A 21,519-nucleotide genomic window follows, 5' to 3' on the forward strand; every position below is an offset into this window, starting at 1 on the left:
CATCTCTCACAGAGTATCTTGTGATTAAATGTCAAAAAGAAATCAATGGGGAATATGGCAATACAAAGTGATTGTATTTGAATTAGTAATATTTTAAAAATAAGTGTAATTTTTGTTGACTTCTTATTCTGGGTTTCACAAACATAGTGAAGAATTACACATACCTTAGCAACTAGATTGTTTTTCCTTCTCCAAAAAAGAATGCATGTTTGCATTATTAAAATTATAGACTATGTATAACTTGTAAAATATCCTACTAAGAATATATACATTCAAATGATTATATGTGTATTGTGGTTATTTTGCCTATTAATATAGTAAACACACCTATTCTGTGAAACCCTTTTAAAATTTTGCATGACTATAAATTGCCAAGAAAGTCCACTGTTGAATCTCACATAGTACAAATAAATTTATTCAATTATTGATGGTGGCAAATTAAAAACACATTGATGTTCTTTTTTATTATTCTTTAATATATTCACCTTTCGGTAGTAACACTGATAGGAGCTGGCATGGCTCAAAAATTCAGAATATTAAATGCTGCCATAATTTAGTTGTGCCTACTACTGCAAAATTAACCAGAAGTCTCTTTTCCTGTCCACTACACTTTTCTGAGAGCTAATAGATTAACTCTTGGTTTTTGCAATACCTTTATTTAAGTTATAATTATTTCTTTTTTTAATTGACAAGTAAAAATTATACATCTTTAGGGTATACAAGATGATGTTTAGATCTATGTATTCATTGTGGAATGGCTAAATTAAGCCATTTAACATTTACATTACCTCACATACTTACCTTTTTTTGTGGCAAGAACACATAAAATCCACTCTCTTAGCAATTTTCAAATATGTAACATACTGTTATTAACTATAGTCACCATGATGTATAGTAGGTCCCTTGAACCTATTCCTCCTGTCTAAGTGAAATTGTAGGCCTTTGACCAATGTTTCCCTAATTTCTCCACGCCTCAGACTCTGGTAACTACTATTTTACTCTCTATTTCTATGAGTTCAGCTTTTTTATACTCTACATGTAAGTATTTGTCTTTCTGTGCCTTGCTTATTTCATTTAACATATTGTTCTCCAGGTTCAACGTGTTATCACAAGTGACCAGTCCCTTCTTTTATAAGGCTGAACAGTATTTCATTGTGTATATATACCATATTTTCTTTATCCATTCATCCATTGATGAGCACTTAGGTTGATTCCATATCTTCACTATTAGGAATAGTGCTGCAATAAACATGGAAGTGCGGGTATCTCTTCAATGTATATTGATTTCCTTTCTTTAGAATATATACCCAGAAGTGGGATTGCTGGATAATAAAATGTTACATTTTTAATTTGTTGAGGAATCTCCATACTGTTTTCCATAATGGTTGTACCAATTTGCATTCCCTCTAACAGTACAGGGTTCCCTTTTCTCTACATCCTCAGCAATACTCATTATCTCTGATCTTTTAATATTAATTATAGCCATCCTAACAAGTGTGAAGTGATACCTCATTATGGTTTTGATTTGCATTTCCCTGATGATTACTGATGTTGATCACCTTTTCATATACCTGTTGACCATTTGTATGTTGTCTTTTGAGAAATGTCTATTTGGGTCCCTTACTCATTTTTTATCAAGTTATTTGTTTTCCTGCTATTGAGTTGTGGGAGTTCCTTATATATTTTGGATATTAACCCCTTATTAGATGTGTGGTTTGCAAATATATTCTCCCATTCTGAAGGTTGTCTTCACTCTGTCAGTTGTTTCCTTTGCTGTGTAGAAGCTTTTTAGTTTGATGTAATCCTATTTGCCTGTTTTTGCTTTTGTTGCCTGTGTAAAGTTATATGTTTTTTAAAATTCATTTGTTATAAAATAAGAATATAATTTGATCCCTTCTGTCATTTTTTTTTTCTTTTTTTACTGGAAGCGTGAAGGGGAAAATGTACAAGAGTCAGAACCTTATTTTGATATTTTACTTCTTACCTACTAACTTAGCATGGCACTTCCCAGAGACCGTATTTGGCCTGAGTGACAAAAATGACATTAAAATCAATAATAAGAGAAGGAAGGGCATAGAAAAACTGATTACTTTAATCTTTGCATATTTTTTCAAGTTGTAATCATACATTTAAACTTTTCTTTTTCTAAGTCAGCAAATCACTTAATATGTATTTAGCATCTGCTGTATCCAAGGACTGTGCACTATGTCACATGCTGTTTTCTAAAATGCATGGGTACAACGTGGTGACTATAGTTAATAACAATGTATTGTATACTTGATAATCACTAATGAGGGGGGTGAAATGGACAGATGTGTAGGTTGAAGGATCCCAGCTACTCAGGAGGCTGAGGTGAAAGGATCACTTGAGCCCAGGAGTTTGAAGCCAACCTGGACAAAAAAGCAAGAGCCCCATCTTTTTACAAAAAAGAATACATAGTTGCAGAAATCAGATGCGTTGAATAAGTCTAGAAATCAGATGTGCAACATGAGGAGTATAGTTAATAATATTGTATTATATTTGGGATTTTTGCTAGAAGAGCAGATTTTAGGTGTTCTTGCCATACATAGACACAAAAGGGGTAACTGAGATAATGGATTTGTTAATTTGCTTAACATAGTAACCATTTCACTGTGTGCGTATATCAAAACATCGTGTTTACCCCTTAAACATATATAATTTAAAAATTGAGGGCCGGGCACGGTGGCTCATGCCTGTAATCCTAGCACTCTGGGAGGCCAAGACTGGTGGATAGTTTGAGCTCAGGAGTTCAAGACCAGCCTGAGCAAGAGTGAGACCCCGTCTGTACTAAAAATAGAAAGAAATTAGCATACAACTAAACATATATATATAGAAAAAATTAGCCGGGCATGGTGGCACATGCCTGTAGTCCCAGCTACTCGGGAGGCTGAGGCAGGAGGATTGCTTGAGCCCAGGAGTTTGAGGTTGCTGTGAGCTAGGCTGACGCCACGGCGCTCTAGCCTGGGCAACAGAGTGAGAGTGTCTCAAAAAAAAAAAAAAAAAAAAAAAAATTGAATTAAAAAAATAAAGTGACTAAGAGAATAGATTTTAAGTGTTCTCACCACACAAACTAAGTATATGAGGTAATGCATATATGTTAATTAGCTCAATTTAGCCATTCTACAATGCATACATATTTCAAAACATCATTTTGTATACCCTAAATATATATAATTGTTATTTATCAGATTTAAAAGTTTAATTTTTACAAAAATTAAATACACAGGTAAAGTCTGAGAGAACTATTATTTAGAAATCCTAGAATGTTGGAATATATGACATTAAAAGCAGTGGTTTTTAACCTTTTTATCTGCTTCAGCATACTTGAGAGAAAGGATATAATTTAATAGTGGCTTACTATAAGGATGAAAAAGTCTAGAAAGAAGCATGTGTGCTTTGAAAATATCTCTACCTCCTGCTGATTTTGAAGCCTTCATTCCACTACATATCTACCTTTCATGCACCCACAAATCAAGAATTACTGGGAGAATAATGAGATTTTTTAGACCCAAATATGATAGCTTTTTTATACAAATAAGTATTGTCTTTTTTCCAGTGATACTTGTATAAAACATTTTTGTGACACTTCTTTTGGAAGACAGTTCTAACAATTGATGGACCCATTAAGGAACCTGATCTCGTTATGTGAGTCTTATCCTATGTTTGACCCGGAAAAAAAAAAAAACCTTATATTGCCTACCTTGATTACCAACTTCATGTACCGTACCTTATTTCCAAAATACTTTGGTTCATTTCCCTAAAAACAAAACTACGCTGAGTTGATAAAGACTGGCTCCCCATGAGGTAAGCCAAGAGTCAGCTCTAAAGGCAGATTCAAGGAAAAGTTTCTAATCTTGTCAATAGAGTCTTCAGTGGTTGTTCAAACTCAGGAACTGAAACACCTGGGACCTAAAAGTTCTGATGTGTATGAAAAAAGTCATCAACATTATCATATATTTGTATTTCAGGTAGGTAGGTAGGTGGTTGTATAATTTCTTTTTTGTTGTTGATGTTTGTTCATTTTCTATTTGTCAAAAAATGACTACATGATTATTTTTGAAGCATTCTCCAGTGTCGCACAATAACCATCTTATTGGTCCTCTCTATTTGTGCTTACCTCTGCAGGTGAAGGTTGCTATCCTTAAATACATAGAAACTCTGGCCAAACAGATGGATCCAGGAGATTTTATAAATTCCAGTGAAACTCGCCTAGCAGTGTCTCGGGTCATTACTTGGACAACAGAACCTAAAAGTTCTGATGTTCGGAAGGTGTGTTTTAATATAAGGTTTAGAAGATAAATTGGGAAAGCAAGTAAGTAGTTTTGGATTGCCAGTGAAGGAAGCTAATATTTTCAGGACGTTACCAGTTAGCAGTGAGTTATGAAGATCTTTTAAAAAATCATTCCATTTAAATTACTTTAAATCTTATTCAATTAATATGAACATAATTTTCAAACTTAGAATCAAAAATAGCTGTCCTTGCAACAATCCTCCCAACCTCTAATCTTGTAACCATTCACAATATCAAATCATTCCCCTTGCATTTACTTACGTATTTCAAGTAAGAGCTTATACTGTTTCTTGATTTGTCAACTGTAGGCATTGTTTATTGATTTATTGATAAATGTAGGCATTATGTGTGTCTATCTTGGTAAGTGAGGACTTAGCTTTCCCATATTATTCCCACATATTTTGCTATATCCTTCCCATATTCATAAGTATTCATAACATACTTATGAATCTATTGATTATCAGTAGAAAAGACTTACATTTGGCTGTGCAGGTGTTTACTCTTATACCAAGTGATTTGTTACTGCCTTCTTTCTCACAGAAACTTTATTTGTCCTTGAATTAATAGTTTGCCTTATTTTTCATTTGCCTGTATTTTTGAAATGTTTTTTAGTATCTGTTAATATTTTCAATATTTCTGCCACATGCTGATGGCTAACATTTTCCATATGCTCAAAAACATAGGTTATTTATTTTCTGAAGAGCTCCTTCCTAGACCCCCTGATCTCTTCTCCAATTTGGACATGTTTCTCCCTAGGCCTGCTGCACGGGTATCTTCCTGAAACTTCTCTTCAGCATCTTCCTGAGATTTCTCTTCGTCTCCAATTATTTATTTCTTGCATCCTATACCTACTTCTATTTACTCTCTTTGGTGAATCATTTCCTTCAATATTTGCTGCAAAAGAGTATACAAAATATAAATTTTGCGATCTTTATTTGCAGTGATGAACACTGTACCCCAAAATAGCAGAATATAAATTATTCTCAGGTACACATGGAACATTCTGCATGCTAGGCCATGAAATAAACCTCAGTAGTTTAAAATGATAGAAATAATACAAAATATGTTCTTTGACCACAATGGAATGAAATTACAAATCAGTAACAGAAGGAAATCTGGGAAACTCACAAATATGTGGAAATTAAACAACTCACTCCTAAAAAAACAGTGGGTCAAAGAAGAAATCAAAAGGAAAATTTGAAAATACATTGAAATGAATGAAAATGAAGACATGACATACCAAAATTTGTGGGATACAGCTAAAGCAGTGCTTAGAGTGAAGTTTATAGCTGCTAATTCCTATAATTAAAAGAAGAAAGATCTCTAATCAGTTACCCAATTCATCACCTAAGACACTGGAAAAAGAGGAGCAAACTAAACCTGAAGCCAGTGGAAGGAAGAACATAGTCAAGATTAAAGCAGAAATTAACGAAATAGAGGATAGGAAAACAATAGAAATAAAAACAGTAAAACAAATAGCTGGTTCTTTGAAAAGATCAACACGACAGACCTTTAGCTAGATGCATCAGGATAGAAAGAAGACTCAAGACTAGAATTAGAAATGAAAGAGGGAATATATAATAACTAATGACCTTACAGAAATAAAAAGGAATATAAAGGAATAATATGAATAATTGTATGCCAATAAATGAGGTAACTTAGATGAAATGGACAAATTCCTAGAAAAACACAAACTGCCATAACTGACTCAAGAAGAAATAGATAATGCGAATAGAACTATTAACGTGTAAAGAGATTGACTTAGTAATCAAAAACTATGCACAAAGAAAAGCTCGAGCTTACATGGCTTCACTGATGAATTCTAGCAAACATTAATACCAGTTCTTCACACATTCTTCGAAAAAAACAGAAGAGGAAGGAACACTTCACAATTCATTCTCTGAGAGCAGTTTTACCCTGATACCAAAACCAGAGATACCACCAAAAAACAACTACAGACCAATATCTCTTAGGAATATGGATGCCTTAATCCTCAACAAAATACTGGCAAACCAAATCCAGCAATATATAAAAAAGAATTATATACCATGGCCCCATGGGCAAGTGAGATTTACCCCAGGAATGTAAGGTTAGATTAACATCCAAAAATCTACTCATGTAATAAACCATATCAATAGTGGGGACAAAAAAACACAAAAATCATGGAATCATCTCAATAGACACAGAAAAATAAAACTCTAAGAAGAAAGCATAGGGATAAATCTTCATAACATTGGATTTGGCAATGGATTCCTAGATATGATACCAAAAACACAAGCAACAAAAGGATAAATAAATTAGATTTCATCAAAATTAAAATTTGGAATTGAAATCCCAAGGACAAGTATACTGATGTGACTGTAGAAACCATTGGCACATTTTTAAGGGGATGATACAATCTATGTTTTTAAAGGTTATGCTGGCTGATGTCACAAAAATGGACTGTTGGTGTTTTGTATAAGGGAAAAAAGTGGAAAGGGTAGGGCTGATATTGAAAGGAATCTAATTCCACGTCTATGATAGTAGGAAGTCACTAGAAAATGTCTCAAGCTGATAAATCAAGAAATAATTGTATAAACCTATGAATGCCTAACTATCAGTAAAAATAGGCATTACAAAGGGGAACTTTGGAGAGCTGAACAGAGGACTTGAGATTTAAAAACCTTTCCTAAAACTAGGTTTTTTAAATCTGTATGTATGTATTATTTTGATTTAAAGATATGAAAAATTATTTTAAAATAACTATAAAATATATTTAGTAAAATAAATGTGACATTAGAAAATAAAAAACCAACAGAAATGAAGGACATGATGAAAATATACTGAAGCTGTAGTATTTTAAGTCATGTGGTATTAATATAGAAGTAGACAAATTGGCGGGGTGCAGTGGCTCACACCTGTAATCCTAGCACTTTGGGAGGCCAAGGCGGGAGGATCACTTGAGGCCAGGAGTTCAAGACCAGCCTGAGCAATAGTGAGACCCTGTCTCTACAAAAATTTGAAAAAATTAGCCAGGTATGGTGGCACGTGCCTATAGTCCCAGCTACTTGGGAGACTGAGACAGGAGGATTGCTTGAGCCCAGAAGTTTGAGGTTGCAATAAGCTATGGTGACTCCACTGAGCTCTAGCCCAGGCAACAGAGTAAGACTCTGTCTCAAAAGAAAGAATAGACAAATCAGTGGAACATGAAGGAGGGTCCAGAGACACTGAGGTTCATATAAGAGATTAGTTCTTAGCAAGGGTGTCATGAGGAAAGGATAGACTTGTTGGTAAATGGTTTGGGAGCAGTTGGGTTGTCTGTCCCTGGGGGTAAATAAATAAATAAAGCTGAATCTCTAAACCAAAATAAACTCTAGATGGAATAAAGTGTATGTTAACAATCATTAGTTCATTGGCACAAATTAACTGGAGGTCCTTTCAGTGTTGTAGTTCCAAAAAAGACACAAGATCATAAATTGTTTTCACAATGCAGATTGCTTTATGTAATCACTATTAATATGTTAGTATACTCACACAATGTATGCTTTGTTTTTTAAAATTGAGCTCATGTTATAGTTATGATATTTTTCCTTTAGCAGTATATGATAGACATCTCTCAATGTCTATGTAAATAGAGCTACATTTTCAAAGACTCTGTGTTGTGTAGTATTCCATTGTTCCAATATAACATAATATAATCACTCCCCCTAGTGTCATATGTTCAAATGCCATAAACATAGAATACTGAAGTTTTCGTAGACTAGGGTCAAAAAATGTTCAGAACAAGATGTGTACATTTAACTGCAAGTCACCATTTGAGTTTCTCTCTCCTCTCAATTAAGTTTCTATATAATCTGAATTTCAAAGTTTAGCTTTTAATAATTGAGTTAATTAGAAGAAGAAAAGAAATTTATAAATTTTCTTAGGCTGGGTGTGGTGGCTCACACCTGTAATCCTAGCACTCTGGAAGGCTGAGGCAAGAGGATCACTTGAGTTCAGGAGTTGAGACCAGCCTGAGAAAGAGAGAGATCTATCTCTACCAAAAAGAAAGGGGGAAAAAAAACCCAGCTAGCATTGCAGCATGTGCCTGTAGTCCCAGCTACCTGGGAGGCTGAGGCAGAAGGGTCGCTTAGAGCCCAGGAATTGGAGGTTGCAGTGAGCTACAGTGATGCCACTGCACTCTACCCAGGGCTACAGAGACTCTGTCTCAACAAAAACAAACAAGGTGATTTTTAAAAATTAAAAAAAAAATTTTTTTAAGGTTTCTTAAAGTAAGCTTTATTTTCTTCCCATTTCCACAAAACATCAGACTTATTTTAGCTTAAAATTATAGACTTAGATTAGTTGCTTCAGAGGAGACTAGATATTGCTAGTTAATTGAAGAATCCCATATTGAAAAAGTAGAAATTATAGTATTTACTGTGGCTAGGCTTTATATAGCCATTCTTTTTCCTTGTAATCATTTATTAGGAATACCGAAATACTATAGTAGTATGTATTAATAGAGAAACCCTAGAGACTGGCTAGTTAACTTTTGCCATTGTTGTGAGGTTGTATTTTTTATATTTTTTGTATTCCCTTCCTACCTTCAAAAAATAAAAGTTACGTATGCCTTTGTTTTCTAGGCAGCACAGTCAGTGCTGATTTCTTTATTTGAACTCAATACCCCAGAGTTTACAATGTTATTAGGAGCTTTACCAAAAACTTTTCAGGATGGTGCTACCAAGCTTCTTCATAATCACCTTCGAAACACTGGCAATGGAACTCAGGTATTTCTTACTTATTTCCTTGGCCGTTGTACAATGTGATGATTGATTTAACAATAAATGCTTTTACATGAAGTAAACTTGATCCTAGTATATGATTTTTGCATCTGTACTTGGCAGCATTTCCTGAGCAGAATTAAATACTGTATTGTAAGAATAGAGCCCCTAGGCCTGTCATGCTTGTTTTATAATTTGTGTACATTAGAGTAGTGGTGAACAGTGGCCACAGCAGTATGAACAAGGAAAGCAAAATGTGAGCAGAACATAGATGAGGGCACTACCTTTGGAAGCCATTAAAATTAAGACATGCTCCTTAGAAGAACCAATCCCTATTTGAGGACTAGCAGGTATGACTTATTCCAGCATTAACAAATAAGGTTCGAAGAGGATGGTACTTAAAAAACTATGTTCACATTTAATGATTACAGGCTTGTCAGTCCATATGTGTTTGGATATGAAGGATTTTGTTTTGAGAAAGTAAGTTATGAGTAAATGAAACATTGCGTTGAGATAGATACATATATACGGGGCAGGGATATCACCATATGAAAGTTTTAAAAAGAAAGACCTTTGCTAACAAATAAAGGAGAAGGTAAATGCACTGATGGCAGGCTTAAGGTAAAGTCTCAGGAATGCTAAAAGTAATCTGAGAACAATTTCTTGTGACCAAAAGTTTGTTATGTTTTTAAAAGGGGAAGGGATTGTTTCATTATATCTTAAGAGACAGACGTATTAATAATATAACCATCTTTTACTCCCTTGGTGTCTTTGAGAAAATTCATTTGTAAAGCAAATTCAAGGTATAAATTTGGAGCACTAGTAATGGTTGGAGGAAGGAAATTGGCTCAGAACAGGAAGATAATTTAAAATTATTGATGTAGGATCTTGTTGAATCCCTCAGGGAAAAGTTATTAATAATATTTGAGAGCAGGAAGCAGGTGAGGAAAACAGAAAAAGACTAAAGAGTTAGATTTCTAAAAGGGGAGAAATTTTTTCCTCCAGAAACTAGATACAAGTACATGAGTATTTAAAATATTGACCTATGAATATGGTTCTTTCATGTGTCCCAACCTCATGTTTATGTGGCTTCCTTAAGAGTTTTTAAATTGCATTTATAATATGTTAATATTAATTTGATTCTCTCCATCAGAGTTCCATGGGGAGTCCTTTGACAAGACCAACACCACGATCACCGGCCAACTGGTCCAGTCCTCTTACTTCTCCTACCAATACATCACAGAATACTTTATCTCCAAGGTAACAAAAAGATAATTTTCCATTATGGTTTGTATTTGCAAATTCCCATTCTTAGAAAAGCAATGTTAATATAATTCCAATTAATTTTCATTTGTCTTGAAAAGTCTTAGAAAAGTAGAAACTTAGCAAATTCAAAAATTTTAAGTTTATTTGAAAGCTGTTTAAATGATAATATATAGGATATGGAATTTTTTTATGAGAAGAAAACCTGACACTGCTTTTATAAATTACTGCTTGTTGTATTAAATAGCATAGTTATGTTTCTCAGAGATGCTATGTAGTATATATAGAGAAGCCAAATCCAATAAATTATAAATTGTGTCTTTCATTTACATTATACTACTCAGTATAAATGGTGGGGTCAATTATAATGATGGATATTTAGATCTAATGTTGACCAACCACCTCTAAAAGTAGGAAAAAATATTAGGCTTACAGGGAAAATATAAAAATAGAGAAGAACAAAAGAGAAGGGGTAAATATATAACATTTATTATAGATATATAGAGAGATATCTATAATGCATATATACTTATGAGGAAAAAAATATAACTGAGATTGGTCCTTAACAAAATAAAAGATGTGTATAATTTTCACACACTTGCACAATTTAAGCATAGGCTGGATTTTTTGTTTTATTTTGTTTGAGACAGAGTCTCACTGTGTCCTCCAGGCTAGAGTGCATTGCTGTCATCGTAGCTCACTGCAACCTCAAACTCCCTGACTTAAGCGATCCTCCTACCTCAGCCTCCCAAGTAGCTGGGACTGCAAGCGTGCACCACCATGCCTGGCTGTGTTTTTTGTAGAGACGGGGTCCGCTCTTTGGTCAGGCTGGTCTCAAACTCCTGGCCCAAGCAATCCTCCTGCCTTTGCCTCCCAAAATGCTAGGACTATAGGCGTGAGCCACAGTGCCTGGCCCATGGACTGTATTTCAAATGAAGTTCATTACTCATTAATAGACTAATACTTGTTCCCTATTCCTGGCCTTTTGAAAAATAGTTTGCATAGTAGTTCATATTTATAGTTAATAGCTTGATTTTTGTTATTAGTCATATACCATAGCATACTTCATCAGATTATCCATTAAAATTATAGGAAAATTCACAAGCATCTAAGAAAGAAAAACACATTGCATATTTATTGTCTAGCATATTTCTTCCATGTTATTCACATGTAACGATTTTGGTGGCTAAATTTTAGCTTAGGTTCAATTTCAGAATTGGATTATAGAATTCATGTCAATAACATTTATATTCAATGATAACAATTCTCTGCTTTCTTATAAATCTCTGTTAAAAGGCATTTAGTTCCTCTTCAGGAAGTACCATTATTGAGAGTTAATCATACGGATTGGCAAACTTTCTGTAAAGAGTCTAGTGGTAAATATTTTAGATTTTCCAAACCATGTGGTCATTGTGACCACTACTCTGCTGTTGTAGTACAAAAACAGCCATGGACAATACCTAAATAAGTATGACTATGTTCCAACAAAATTTTATTTATGGACACTGAAATTTGAATTTTATGTAATTTCCATGTATCATGAAATTTTGTTTTCAACCATTTAAAAATGTAAAAAAACATTCTTAGCTTGCAAGACATCCACAGTTTGCCTGACCCCTGGTTAATCATTTGAAGGTGGAAAGACAAAACAGTTATTAAGAGCTGTGCATCCTAGAGTCTTTGTAAGCTGTTCTTGGTGGAAGGACAAGAGGACATGTACTTTAACCATTTACAGCTGCCATGTTTTATTTTGTTAATTATGCTTTGGAGAATATACATTCTCTAATCCTATCTTTATAAATATCCTCAAATGTGTTTGCATTTTAAAACTACACATAATTAAAAGTCAGTGTTGTCTTTTTCATAGTGCATTTGATTATGACACAGAAAATATGAACTCTGAAGATATTTATAGCTCTCTTAGAGGTGTCACTGAAGCAATCCAAAATTTCAGCTTCCGTAGTCAAGAAGATATGAATGAGCCATTGAAAAGGGATTCTAAAAAAGATGATGGTGATTCAGTGAGTATCTGTCTTTACTTTGCAAGCTATTTCATTTTTCATTAAGAATATATTTTTTTAACTTTCTGTCATTTTCAAATAAACTTTTCTAGGAGTCAGTCACTCCATTAGTATTTACTGAGTATCCGCCACATGCCAGGCACTGTTTTGAGTGTTAGATTTACAAGACGAAGTCTCTGCCTTCAAGTTCCTTTTAAATTTTCACATAGGAATGAGTACTATGGAGTTTTAGATTAGAATGTGCTTTAGAGGAAAAAATTTATTTTAGATTGTGTGATCAGGGAAGGCCTCTCTCAGTGAGTGACGTTTGCATTGAGCCCTAACTAAAGCCACACAAAATCTGGAGGAGAAGTCCATGAAAGAATTAGCAAGTGCAAAGACACTTTGATGGGAACAAGCTTTGTATATTTGAGGACCAGGAAGAAAGCCAGTATAGTTGGAGCATTATCAATGAAATGGGGAGTGGAACATGGGCCAGATCATGTGAGTCTTGTAAAACAAAATAAGGGGTTTAGATTTTTTTTTCCCTGTTAAGTGTAGTGATCGTGATTTGCCATCATCAGTTTACGTGGCTCCAGTTAAGACTATTATGACCTATCTTTCTGACATATATGAATATTATTGTTTGTTGCTTCTGCCATTATACAAAAAATAGTTGTTTTATACTTTGCTGCTTCTTAGACTTTTCTGTGACAGCTTAGACTTTTCTCAAAACAAGCCATCCCACTAGTTCCTGCGGAATCCATTGTTTCTCAGTGTTTACAAAATTGCAGAACATTGTAGCACTTCAGCACATCTCTAACAGGCTCTTTCCTCTGTCTTCCTGGCTTATTTCCTGCTATAGTTTTTCTCCCCATGCTCATCTGGCAGTGCTAGGTTGTGGTCAGCCTAGTAAAACGGCTGCCAAAAACCAGTCTACCACTAATAGTTAAAATCCTGTATTCTAAAAGCTGCATGTGGTAGCAATGACAGGTTAGTAAGAATCATCGCTGAACACATTAACTGCCATATGAGTTGTATTTAACTCACTCTAGTTTTGATCCTGGGGTCTCATGAAGCAAATGTAACTCACGTGCGTCTCTTTACCTTGGGAGCCACATGAACTATTTTTCAAGTTGCATATAACTCACACAAAGAAAGCAATAAAAAATAACAAATTTTTCATTAAATCAGAAAGGATCATTTTGTTTTTGAAGTTTTTATTGTATTTTCATAATAAAACACCATGGCCCCAAGGAAAAATTTTTTTTTCTAGTGTGGCAGTCAGTGTATTATTTGAGACCCACTTTTGTTTTGTTTTTTCAGACTCAACATGGTATAGGTGGGGAACTCAAGTAGTGGATTTTGGCAGAATGAATTCAAATCCTAGTTCCTGGCAGTTATTAGTGAGTCAGGTTATCACTTCTAAGCCTCAGTGTCTTCATAAGGAAAATAGAGATATTACTGCCTACCTTAAAAATTGTTGTGAGTATCCTGTGAATCCATTCAGCCCAGATCTCTCTCCTGAGCTCCACATTCATACATTCAGCTACCTATTTGAACTCCTGGTCATCTCCCCTAAAACTGCTCTTCCCTGTTTAGTTGATGGCAACACTAGTTCCCTAGCCAAAAACTTTGAACAAAAGAGTTGTCCTTAAGTCTTCTTCTCTTTTTCTCATCCTCCACACCAAATCTGTCAGGAAATCTTTTGCCTCTGCTTGCAGAATATAAACAGAATCCAACCTCTTTCACCAGTGTTCTTACGGTTCAAGTTATCATGTTTACCAATTCTCTCCCTGGATTTATTAAAATAGGCATATAATTGGCCTTCTTTTTTTTTTTTTTTTTTTGAGACAGTGTCTCGCTCTGTTGCCCAGGCTAGAGTGCTCTGGCATCAGCCTAACTCACAGCAAATTCAAACTCCAGAGCTCAAGTGATCCTCCTGCCTGAGCTCCCGAGTAGCTGGGACTATGGGCCTGTGCCACCACACCCGGCTAGTTTGTTTGTTTGTTTTTGTATTTTTAGTAGCCCAGCTAATTTTTTTCTATTTTCAGTAGAGATGGGGGGTCTCACTCTTGCTCAGGCTGGTCTTGAACTTCTGACTTCAAGAGATCCTCCCGCCCTGGCCTCCCAGAGTGCTAGGATTATAGGCATGAACCACCGTGCCAGTAATTGGCCTTCTTGATTCTGCCCTTGGCCTCTTGTAGTCTGTCGTCACTCTTCTAATGAACTCCATAGGAAGTACCTGTCTCAGTAAAAACCAAAGTCTACATGATAGGCAGTTTTCCTCTTACCTCTCTGGCCTCATCTCCTGCTAGTTTCTTTGTTCACTGTGCCCTTGCCAGACTGGCTTCCTTGCTGATCCTTGAACTTACTGGGCATGTTCCTACCTGAGCAGTCTTTGTTGTTAGCTGTTTCCACTACCTGAAACACTCTTCCTGCAGAAAGCCCCATGGCTAATTTCCTCACTTGTCTCAAGTGTTTGTTCAACTGGCTTCTCAGCGAACCCTACTCACCCTATTTAGTCTATGAAACTCTCCCTTCCCACCTCTGTGATCCCTTTAGTACCACACTATTCTTTTTTCTTTTTTTGGAGACAGGACCTTGCTCTCTTGCCTGGGCTAGAGTGCAGTGGCATCATCATAGCTCACTGCACCCTCAAACTCCTGGGCTCAGTCAACCCTCCTGCCTCAGTGCTAGGATTACAGACATGAGCTACTGCGCCCAGCCCCCTATTCTTTCTTTTCTCAAACACTGATCACCTGCCGTACCATATATACTTTATTCATTCATTAACTTGTTTGATTGTCCCTGTCCTTCCACTACAATGTAAACAACACAAGGGTAGATAGCATTCTCTCTTGTTCACTAATATATTCCCAATGCCAAAAACAATGCCAGTCATGTAATAGGTACATAGTAAATATTTGAAAAATATTTCTAAAGTGCCTAGCAGATGCCTTGACACATAGTTGCTCAGTAAATGGTGGTGATGATGATACTTGAGACAGTAATGATTTTGATACTGGTATTCGGATCAGTATTAGTATTCATGTTTTGGTAAGTATATCAATGTACCCAAACTCCATTGGCATCCTTCCAAAAGTTATGCAGGCCTTTAACCCTTGCATTATTTCCTTAAAGCAGGCTTTTTGAAATTTGATTTTCTTATACTTTATTGGCATACTATGATTGTATAATTTACCATTACCTTAATAATGGAATCTGGCAGCTTTTATTTTCGTGTTGCTAGTGAAAGTCCTTTTCTATCTTTACCTGGCATGGAGAAGCTATTGCTAACCATGCTATACATATTGTTGGATCAAGCCATTGACAAGGGAACCATAATAATCATTAGAGAAAGCATTCTTTCACAGTTCTTATTTGCCTTCACAACTGTGGTTTCTTTACATCTTTACCATAAGCTTTGAAATTTTAAATATAAACTTTAATGCATACTGTCATTTGTCATTACTTAATTTTTCTCAGCTGATTATTGTTCCCTTTTAAACAATAGGAAATTATCTTTTTAGAATGTTATAGAGATATTTGAAAATGAGTTAATTTACTGTGCCTTCCTCCTTTCCATTGATAGATGTGTGGTGGTCCTGGGATATCAGACCCAAGAGCAGGAGGTGATGCTACTGACTCAAGCCAAACAGCTCTTGATAATAAAGCTTCATTGCTCCATTCAATGCCTGCTCACTCCTCTCCACGCTCCCGAGACTATAATCCATATAACTATTCAGATAGCATCAGTCCCTTCAACAAGTCTGCCCTCAAGGAAGCCATGTTTGATGATGATGCTGACCAGTTTCCTGATGGTATGTTCAGGGTAACATGCTGCTACTAACTGTGTTTTGAGGACTGGTAATCAGTGACACAGAAGAAATGTATATGCTCTTTTATTGTAACTCCCGAAAAAGTAAGGATCTTTCAGATAAGAATGTTTTCTCCCATCTTGTAGGAGTTCATTTCTAATGGTTTGATAGTTTTCTTCCTCAGAATGAGAAACAGGGTAGTTACGTTGGGATTATCCTCAAAATCAAGAAAACCTTAGTGACCTCCCAGAAACGACAAAAACCAATTATAGCTTGTAAATTTAGTTTATCTCTAGACACAAGTCATTCAGCCATTAATTTTCATACCAGAATGCAAAAACCTCTGAAGAAATACCCATTCTTTATAATAGCTCTTTGAGTGTGAAGCCATAAACAAATTACTTTTCTAATAAGACACATTTCAAGGACCAAATATGAGGGAAGCTACCATTAGGATTTAGAGTTAGGTTAAATATGTTTAGGTTTGAGCTCTAACACTTACTAAGCTGCATAGCTTATTAGTAAGTGGTTGACTTTCCTGACTCTCAGTTGGTACCCTTAAAGAGGTTGGTGATGATTGTACTACCTGTCTTTCTGATGTATAAAAACTGATGATAAAGTACAAAGCACGACGAATGTCTTAGGGGTTTTTTTGTTGTTGTTTATTATTATTTTTTTATAGAGATAGGGTCTCACTATGTTGCTTAGGGAGGATTGAAACTCCTGGGCTCCAGTGATCCTTCCACCTCGGCCTCCCAAGTAGCTGGGACCATACCTGTGCCACTGTACCCAGCTAGTTGGATTTTCTTTGTTTTGTTTTGTTTTCTTTGATCCAGAGTCTTGCTGTTGTCACTCTGGCTAGAGTACAGGGGCATCATCATAGCTCACTGCAACCTCAAACTCCTGGGCTCAAGGGATCCTCCTACCTCAGCCTCCCAAGTAGCTAGGACTATAGGCATGCACCAGGCTAACTTTTCTATTTTTAGTAGAGATGGGATCTCACTCTTGCTCAGGTTGGTTTTGAACACCTGACCTCAAATGATCCTCCCACCTCAGCCTCCCAGAATGCTAGGATTACAGGTGTGAGCCACCATTCCTGGCTACCATCTAGTTATTTTTAATAAAGAATTACATTTCTTCTTTTATCAATTGCATAATTCAGTAATTCTTTCGTTTTTTTAAATAACCATTTATAGGTAAACTTGAAAGTCTTTCTCTCAACACTATTCCATGATTCTGCCTTTACCTAGTTTCTGATTTTTCTTTATTCCCATAATGTTGCTGTCAGTGAACACATTTCTGCATAAATTTTTATGAATATTTACAAATAATTCACTTGTAAGAGATTTCTAGAGATGCAATTGCTCGATTAAGGGATATGTGAATTTAAAATTTGAGAGCTACTACCTAATTACATCTCAAAACATTTGGCCAGTTTAAGTACTGCTGATTTCCTCACAGAATATTTAAATGTTTTTAATTTTTGTGATTGATGAATACAAAATAGGTCATCTTAATATATATTTCCTTGACTTTTAGGGAGATCGAGGAACTATTGTGGATATTAGAAATATTTTTGAATTTGTGTAATTTTTGATGAGTGGAAAAATAACTTCATTTGTATTTCTTTAATTACAAATGAGGTTGAGGAATCATGTTTTTATCACCTTCTCATGTTAAAAGGGTGTTACCAATATCATAAAGCCCAAATTATGGCAACTTACCAAACTAAGTCTAAATTACATGATAATGTAGGAAATTGCCAAAATATGGACTTCGATCTGTGGTTTCATCTGTAACAGATAGTTGAGTGTGTTGCTGAGGTTTAGTCATAATAGCAGTGCAACATGAATGAATGAATTGGACTGAGCATGAAATTATATTTTTAACACTATGTGGTAGCAACAGCCTTGTAAGTTGAGAGTTACCTTTAGCAGCTTTAATTATTTAAAAATTATTTATGCACATGGGTCACAAACTGGGCAGACTAAATTGGATCCACTGACATTTCTTGCATTAATTACACTGTGTGGGTGTGTAATTTTTTTTTGAAAGGAGGGAAGTGAGGTTCAATTTCCTTTTTTTTCGAGACAGTCTCACTCTCACCCTGGGTAGAGTGTGGTAGCATCATCATAGTTCACTGCAGCCTCAAACTCCTGGGCTCAAGCAATCCTCCTGCCTCAGCCTCCCGAGTACCTGGGACTACAGGCATGTTCCACAACTGCCTGCTAACTTTTCTATTTTTAGTAGAGATGGCGTCTCACTCTTGCTCAGGCTGGTCTCGAACTTCTGTGCTCAAGCAATCCTCCTGCTTCGGCCTCCCAGAATGCTAGGATTACAGGTGTGAGCCACTATGCCCGTCCAATTTTTTTAATTTTAAAATGATCAAAAGAACTTTTCTTCCTGCATCATTTGAAAATAAGATACCAACCTGATACTCCATTACCCCAAATATTTTAGGATTCATTTTCTACAAAAACATTCTCCTATATAACCACAATGATATTTATCAAAATTAGGAAATTACCCAGGTGGGTAGCACACACCTGTAGTCCCAGCTACTCAAGAGGCTGAGATGGGAGAGGCCCTTGAGACCAGGATTCAAGTCTGCAGTACCCTAACATCATACCTGTGAATAGCCATTGCACTCCAGCTTGGGCAATATAGTAAGACCCCATCTCTAAAAAAAATTTTTTTAATTAAAAAATCAAATTATCATTTCGTACATTAATAACCACCTAATCCTTAAACTCCATTAGAATTTTGCCAGTTGTCCCAGTAATACCTCTTTTTTTTTCCAATTTCTTTGTTTTGTTAAACACTTAACATAAAAGTTACTATCTTAGGCATTTTAAGTGTACAGTTCAGTGGTATTGAATGCATTCATATTGTTCAACCATCACAACCATCCATCTCCATAACGTAACTCTTTTCATGTTGTAATACTGACACTCCATACCCATTAAATAATAACTCCCCATTCCCTACCCCAGCCCTGGGAACAATCATTCTACTCTCTCTATGATTTTGACTACTCTCAGTACCTCATATAAGTGGAATCATACAGTATTTGTCTTTTGTAACTGGTTTATTTTACTTAGCATAATATCCTCAAGGTTTATCCGTGTTGTAGCATATGTCAGAATTTTCTTCCTTTTTAAGGCAGAGTAATGTTCCATTGTATGTATATATCACATTTTGCTTATCCATTCATCCATTGATGGACACTTGGGTTGCTTCCATGTTTTAGCTGTTGTGAATAATGCTGCTGTGAACATTGGTGTACTAATACCTCTTTGAGACTCTGTTTTCAATTCTTTGGGGTATATACCCACAAGTAGAATTGCTGGATCATATGGTAATTCTATTTTTAATTTTTTGAGGAACAACTATACTGTTTTCCATAGCAGCTATACCATTTTACATTCCCATCAACAGTGCACAAGGGTTTCATTTTCTCCACATCCTCACCAATACTTATTTTGGGGTTTTTTAGTAGTAGCCATCCTGATGGGTATAAGGCAATACCTCATTGTAGTTTTGATTTTCATTTCCTCAGTTATTAGTGATATTGAGCATCTTTTCATATGCTTATTGACCATTTGTATATCATCTTTATAAAAATGTCTTCTCTAATCTTTTGCCCATTTTTGAATTAGGTTGTTTTTTTTTTATTGTTGTTGAGTTATAGGTGTTCTCTTTAGTTTCTGGACATTAATTCCTTGTCAGATACATGATTTGCAAATATTTTCTCCCATTCTGTGGGTTGCTTTTTTACTGTGTTGATAATGTCTTTTGATACATAAAATTTTTAAATTCATGAGATTCAGTTTGTCAATTTTTTTGTTGTTGCCTTTCATGTCATATCCAAGAAGTCACTGCCAAATCTAATGTTATGAAGATTTTAACCTCTTCTAAGAGTTTTATAGTTTTAGGTCTCACATTTAGGTCTTTGATCCATTTTGAGTTAATTTTTGTATATGATGTGAGGTAAGATTCAACTTCATTCTTTTACATATGGATATCCAATTTTCCCATCACTGTTAAGAAGACTATCCTTTCTGCATTGAATGCCCTTGTCACCGTTGTCAAAAATCATTTAACCATATATGCAAGGACTGATTTCTAGGCTGTCTGTTGTATTCCATTGTTGTATGTCTGTCTGTATTCCAGTAACACACTGTTTTGATTACTGTAGCTTTCTAGTAAGTCTTGGCATCAGGAAGGATTGTGACGCCTCCAGCATTGTTCTTTTTCAAGATTATTTTGGCTATTTTGGGTCACTTGAGATTCCATATGAATTTTACAGTAGATTTTTTTATATCTGCAAAAATCATCATTGGGATTTTGATAGGGATTGCACTGAATCTGTAGATCACCTTGGATATTATTGAGATCTTAATAGTAAGTCTTCTAATTTATGAAAATGGGATGTGTTTCCGTTTATTTATATCTTCTTTTTTCTTTCAGCAATGTTGTCTAGTCTTCATTATACAAGTCTTTCACCTCCTTGGTTAAGTTAATTCCTAAGTACAGTCATGCAGCACATAATGACATTTTGGTCAACAGCAGACCACACATACGATAGTCCCATAAGATTATAATAGAGCTGAAAACTTTCTATCGCCTAGTGACGTCACAGTGGTTCTAATGTCATAGTGTAATACATTGCACTTTGTGATGATGCTGGTGTAAACAAACCTGCACTGCCAGTCCTATAAAAATATAGTGCATAGAATTATGTATAGTACATAATATTTGGTAGTGATAATAAAAAACTATGTTACTGCTTTATGTATTTATATTACTGTACTTTTTATCATTATTTTAGTGTATACTCTTTCTACTTATTAAAAAAAAAACTTAAATGTAAAACAGCCTCAGAGCAGATCCTGCAGGAGATATTCTGAAAGAAGGCATTTTTATCATAGGAGATGATGGTTCCATGTGTGTTATTGCCCCTGAAGACCTTCCAGTGGGATAAGATGGCAGAGGTGGAAAACAGTAATATTGATGATTCTGACTTTGTGTAGGCCTGGACTAATGTGTGTGTTTGTGCCTTAGTTTTTAACAAAAAAGGTTTTAAAAGAAAAAATAAATAAATATTTTAAAAATAGAAAAAAAGCTTATAGAATAAGGATATACAGAAAGAAAATATTTTTGTACAGCTATAGGTATTTGTGCTTTAAGCTAAGTGTTACTACAAAAGGATCAAAAGTTTTTAAAAATTTAAAAGTTTACAAAGTAAAAAGGTTCCCGTAAGCTAAGATTAATTTATTATTGAAGAAATAAAAATATTTTTTCCTAAATTTCATGTAGCCTAAGTGTACAGTGTTTATAAAGTGTACAGCAGTGTATAGTAATGTCCTAGACCTTCACAT

The 21,519-nt window shown here is 35.1% G+C and overlaps 1 protein-coding gene across 18 annotated transcripts in view; it reads left to right on the forward strand.

Annotated features, from left to right (window-relative positions):
* CLASP2 (cytoplasmic linker associated protein 2) overlaps positions 1 to 21,519 on the forward strand; it is a 196,842-nt gene that overhangs the window by 159,133 nt on the left and 16,190 nt on the right. For all 18 annotated transcript variants that reach the window (XM_045537254.1, XM_045537307.1, XM_045537271.1 and 15 more), the window contains 5 exons: positions 4,147 to 4,290; positions 8,917 to 9,060; positions 10,208 to 10,314; positions 12,185 to 12,338; positions 15,913 to 16,141. In XM_045537254.1, the coding sequence (XP_045393210.1) occupies positions 4,147 to 4,290; positions 8,917 to 9,060; positions 10,208 to 10,314; positions 12,185 to 12,338; positions 15,913 to 16,141 (778 nt within the window). The remainder of the gene's footprint in view (positions 1 to 4,146; positions 4,291 to 8,916; positions 9,061 to 10,207; positions 10,315 to 12,184; positions 12,339 to 15,912; positions 16,142 to 21,519) is intronic.

Source organism: Lemur catta, chromosome 1 (assembly GCF_020740605.2).
Source record: "Lemur catta isolate mLemCat1 chromosome 1, mLemCat1.pri, whole genome shotgun sequence".
In the NCBI taxonomy this organism is placed as follows: domain Eukaryota; kingdom Metazoa; phylum Chordata; class Mammalia; order Primates; family Lemuridae; genus Lemur; species Lemur catta.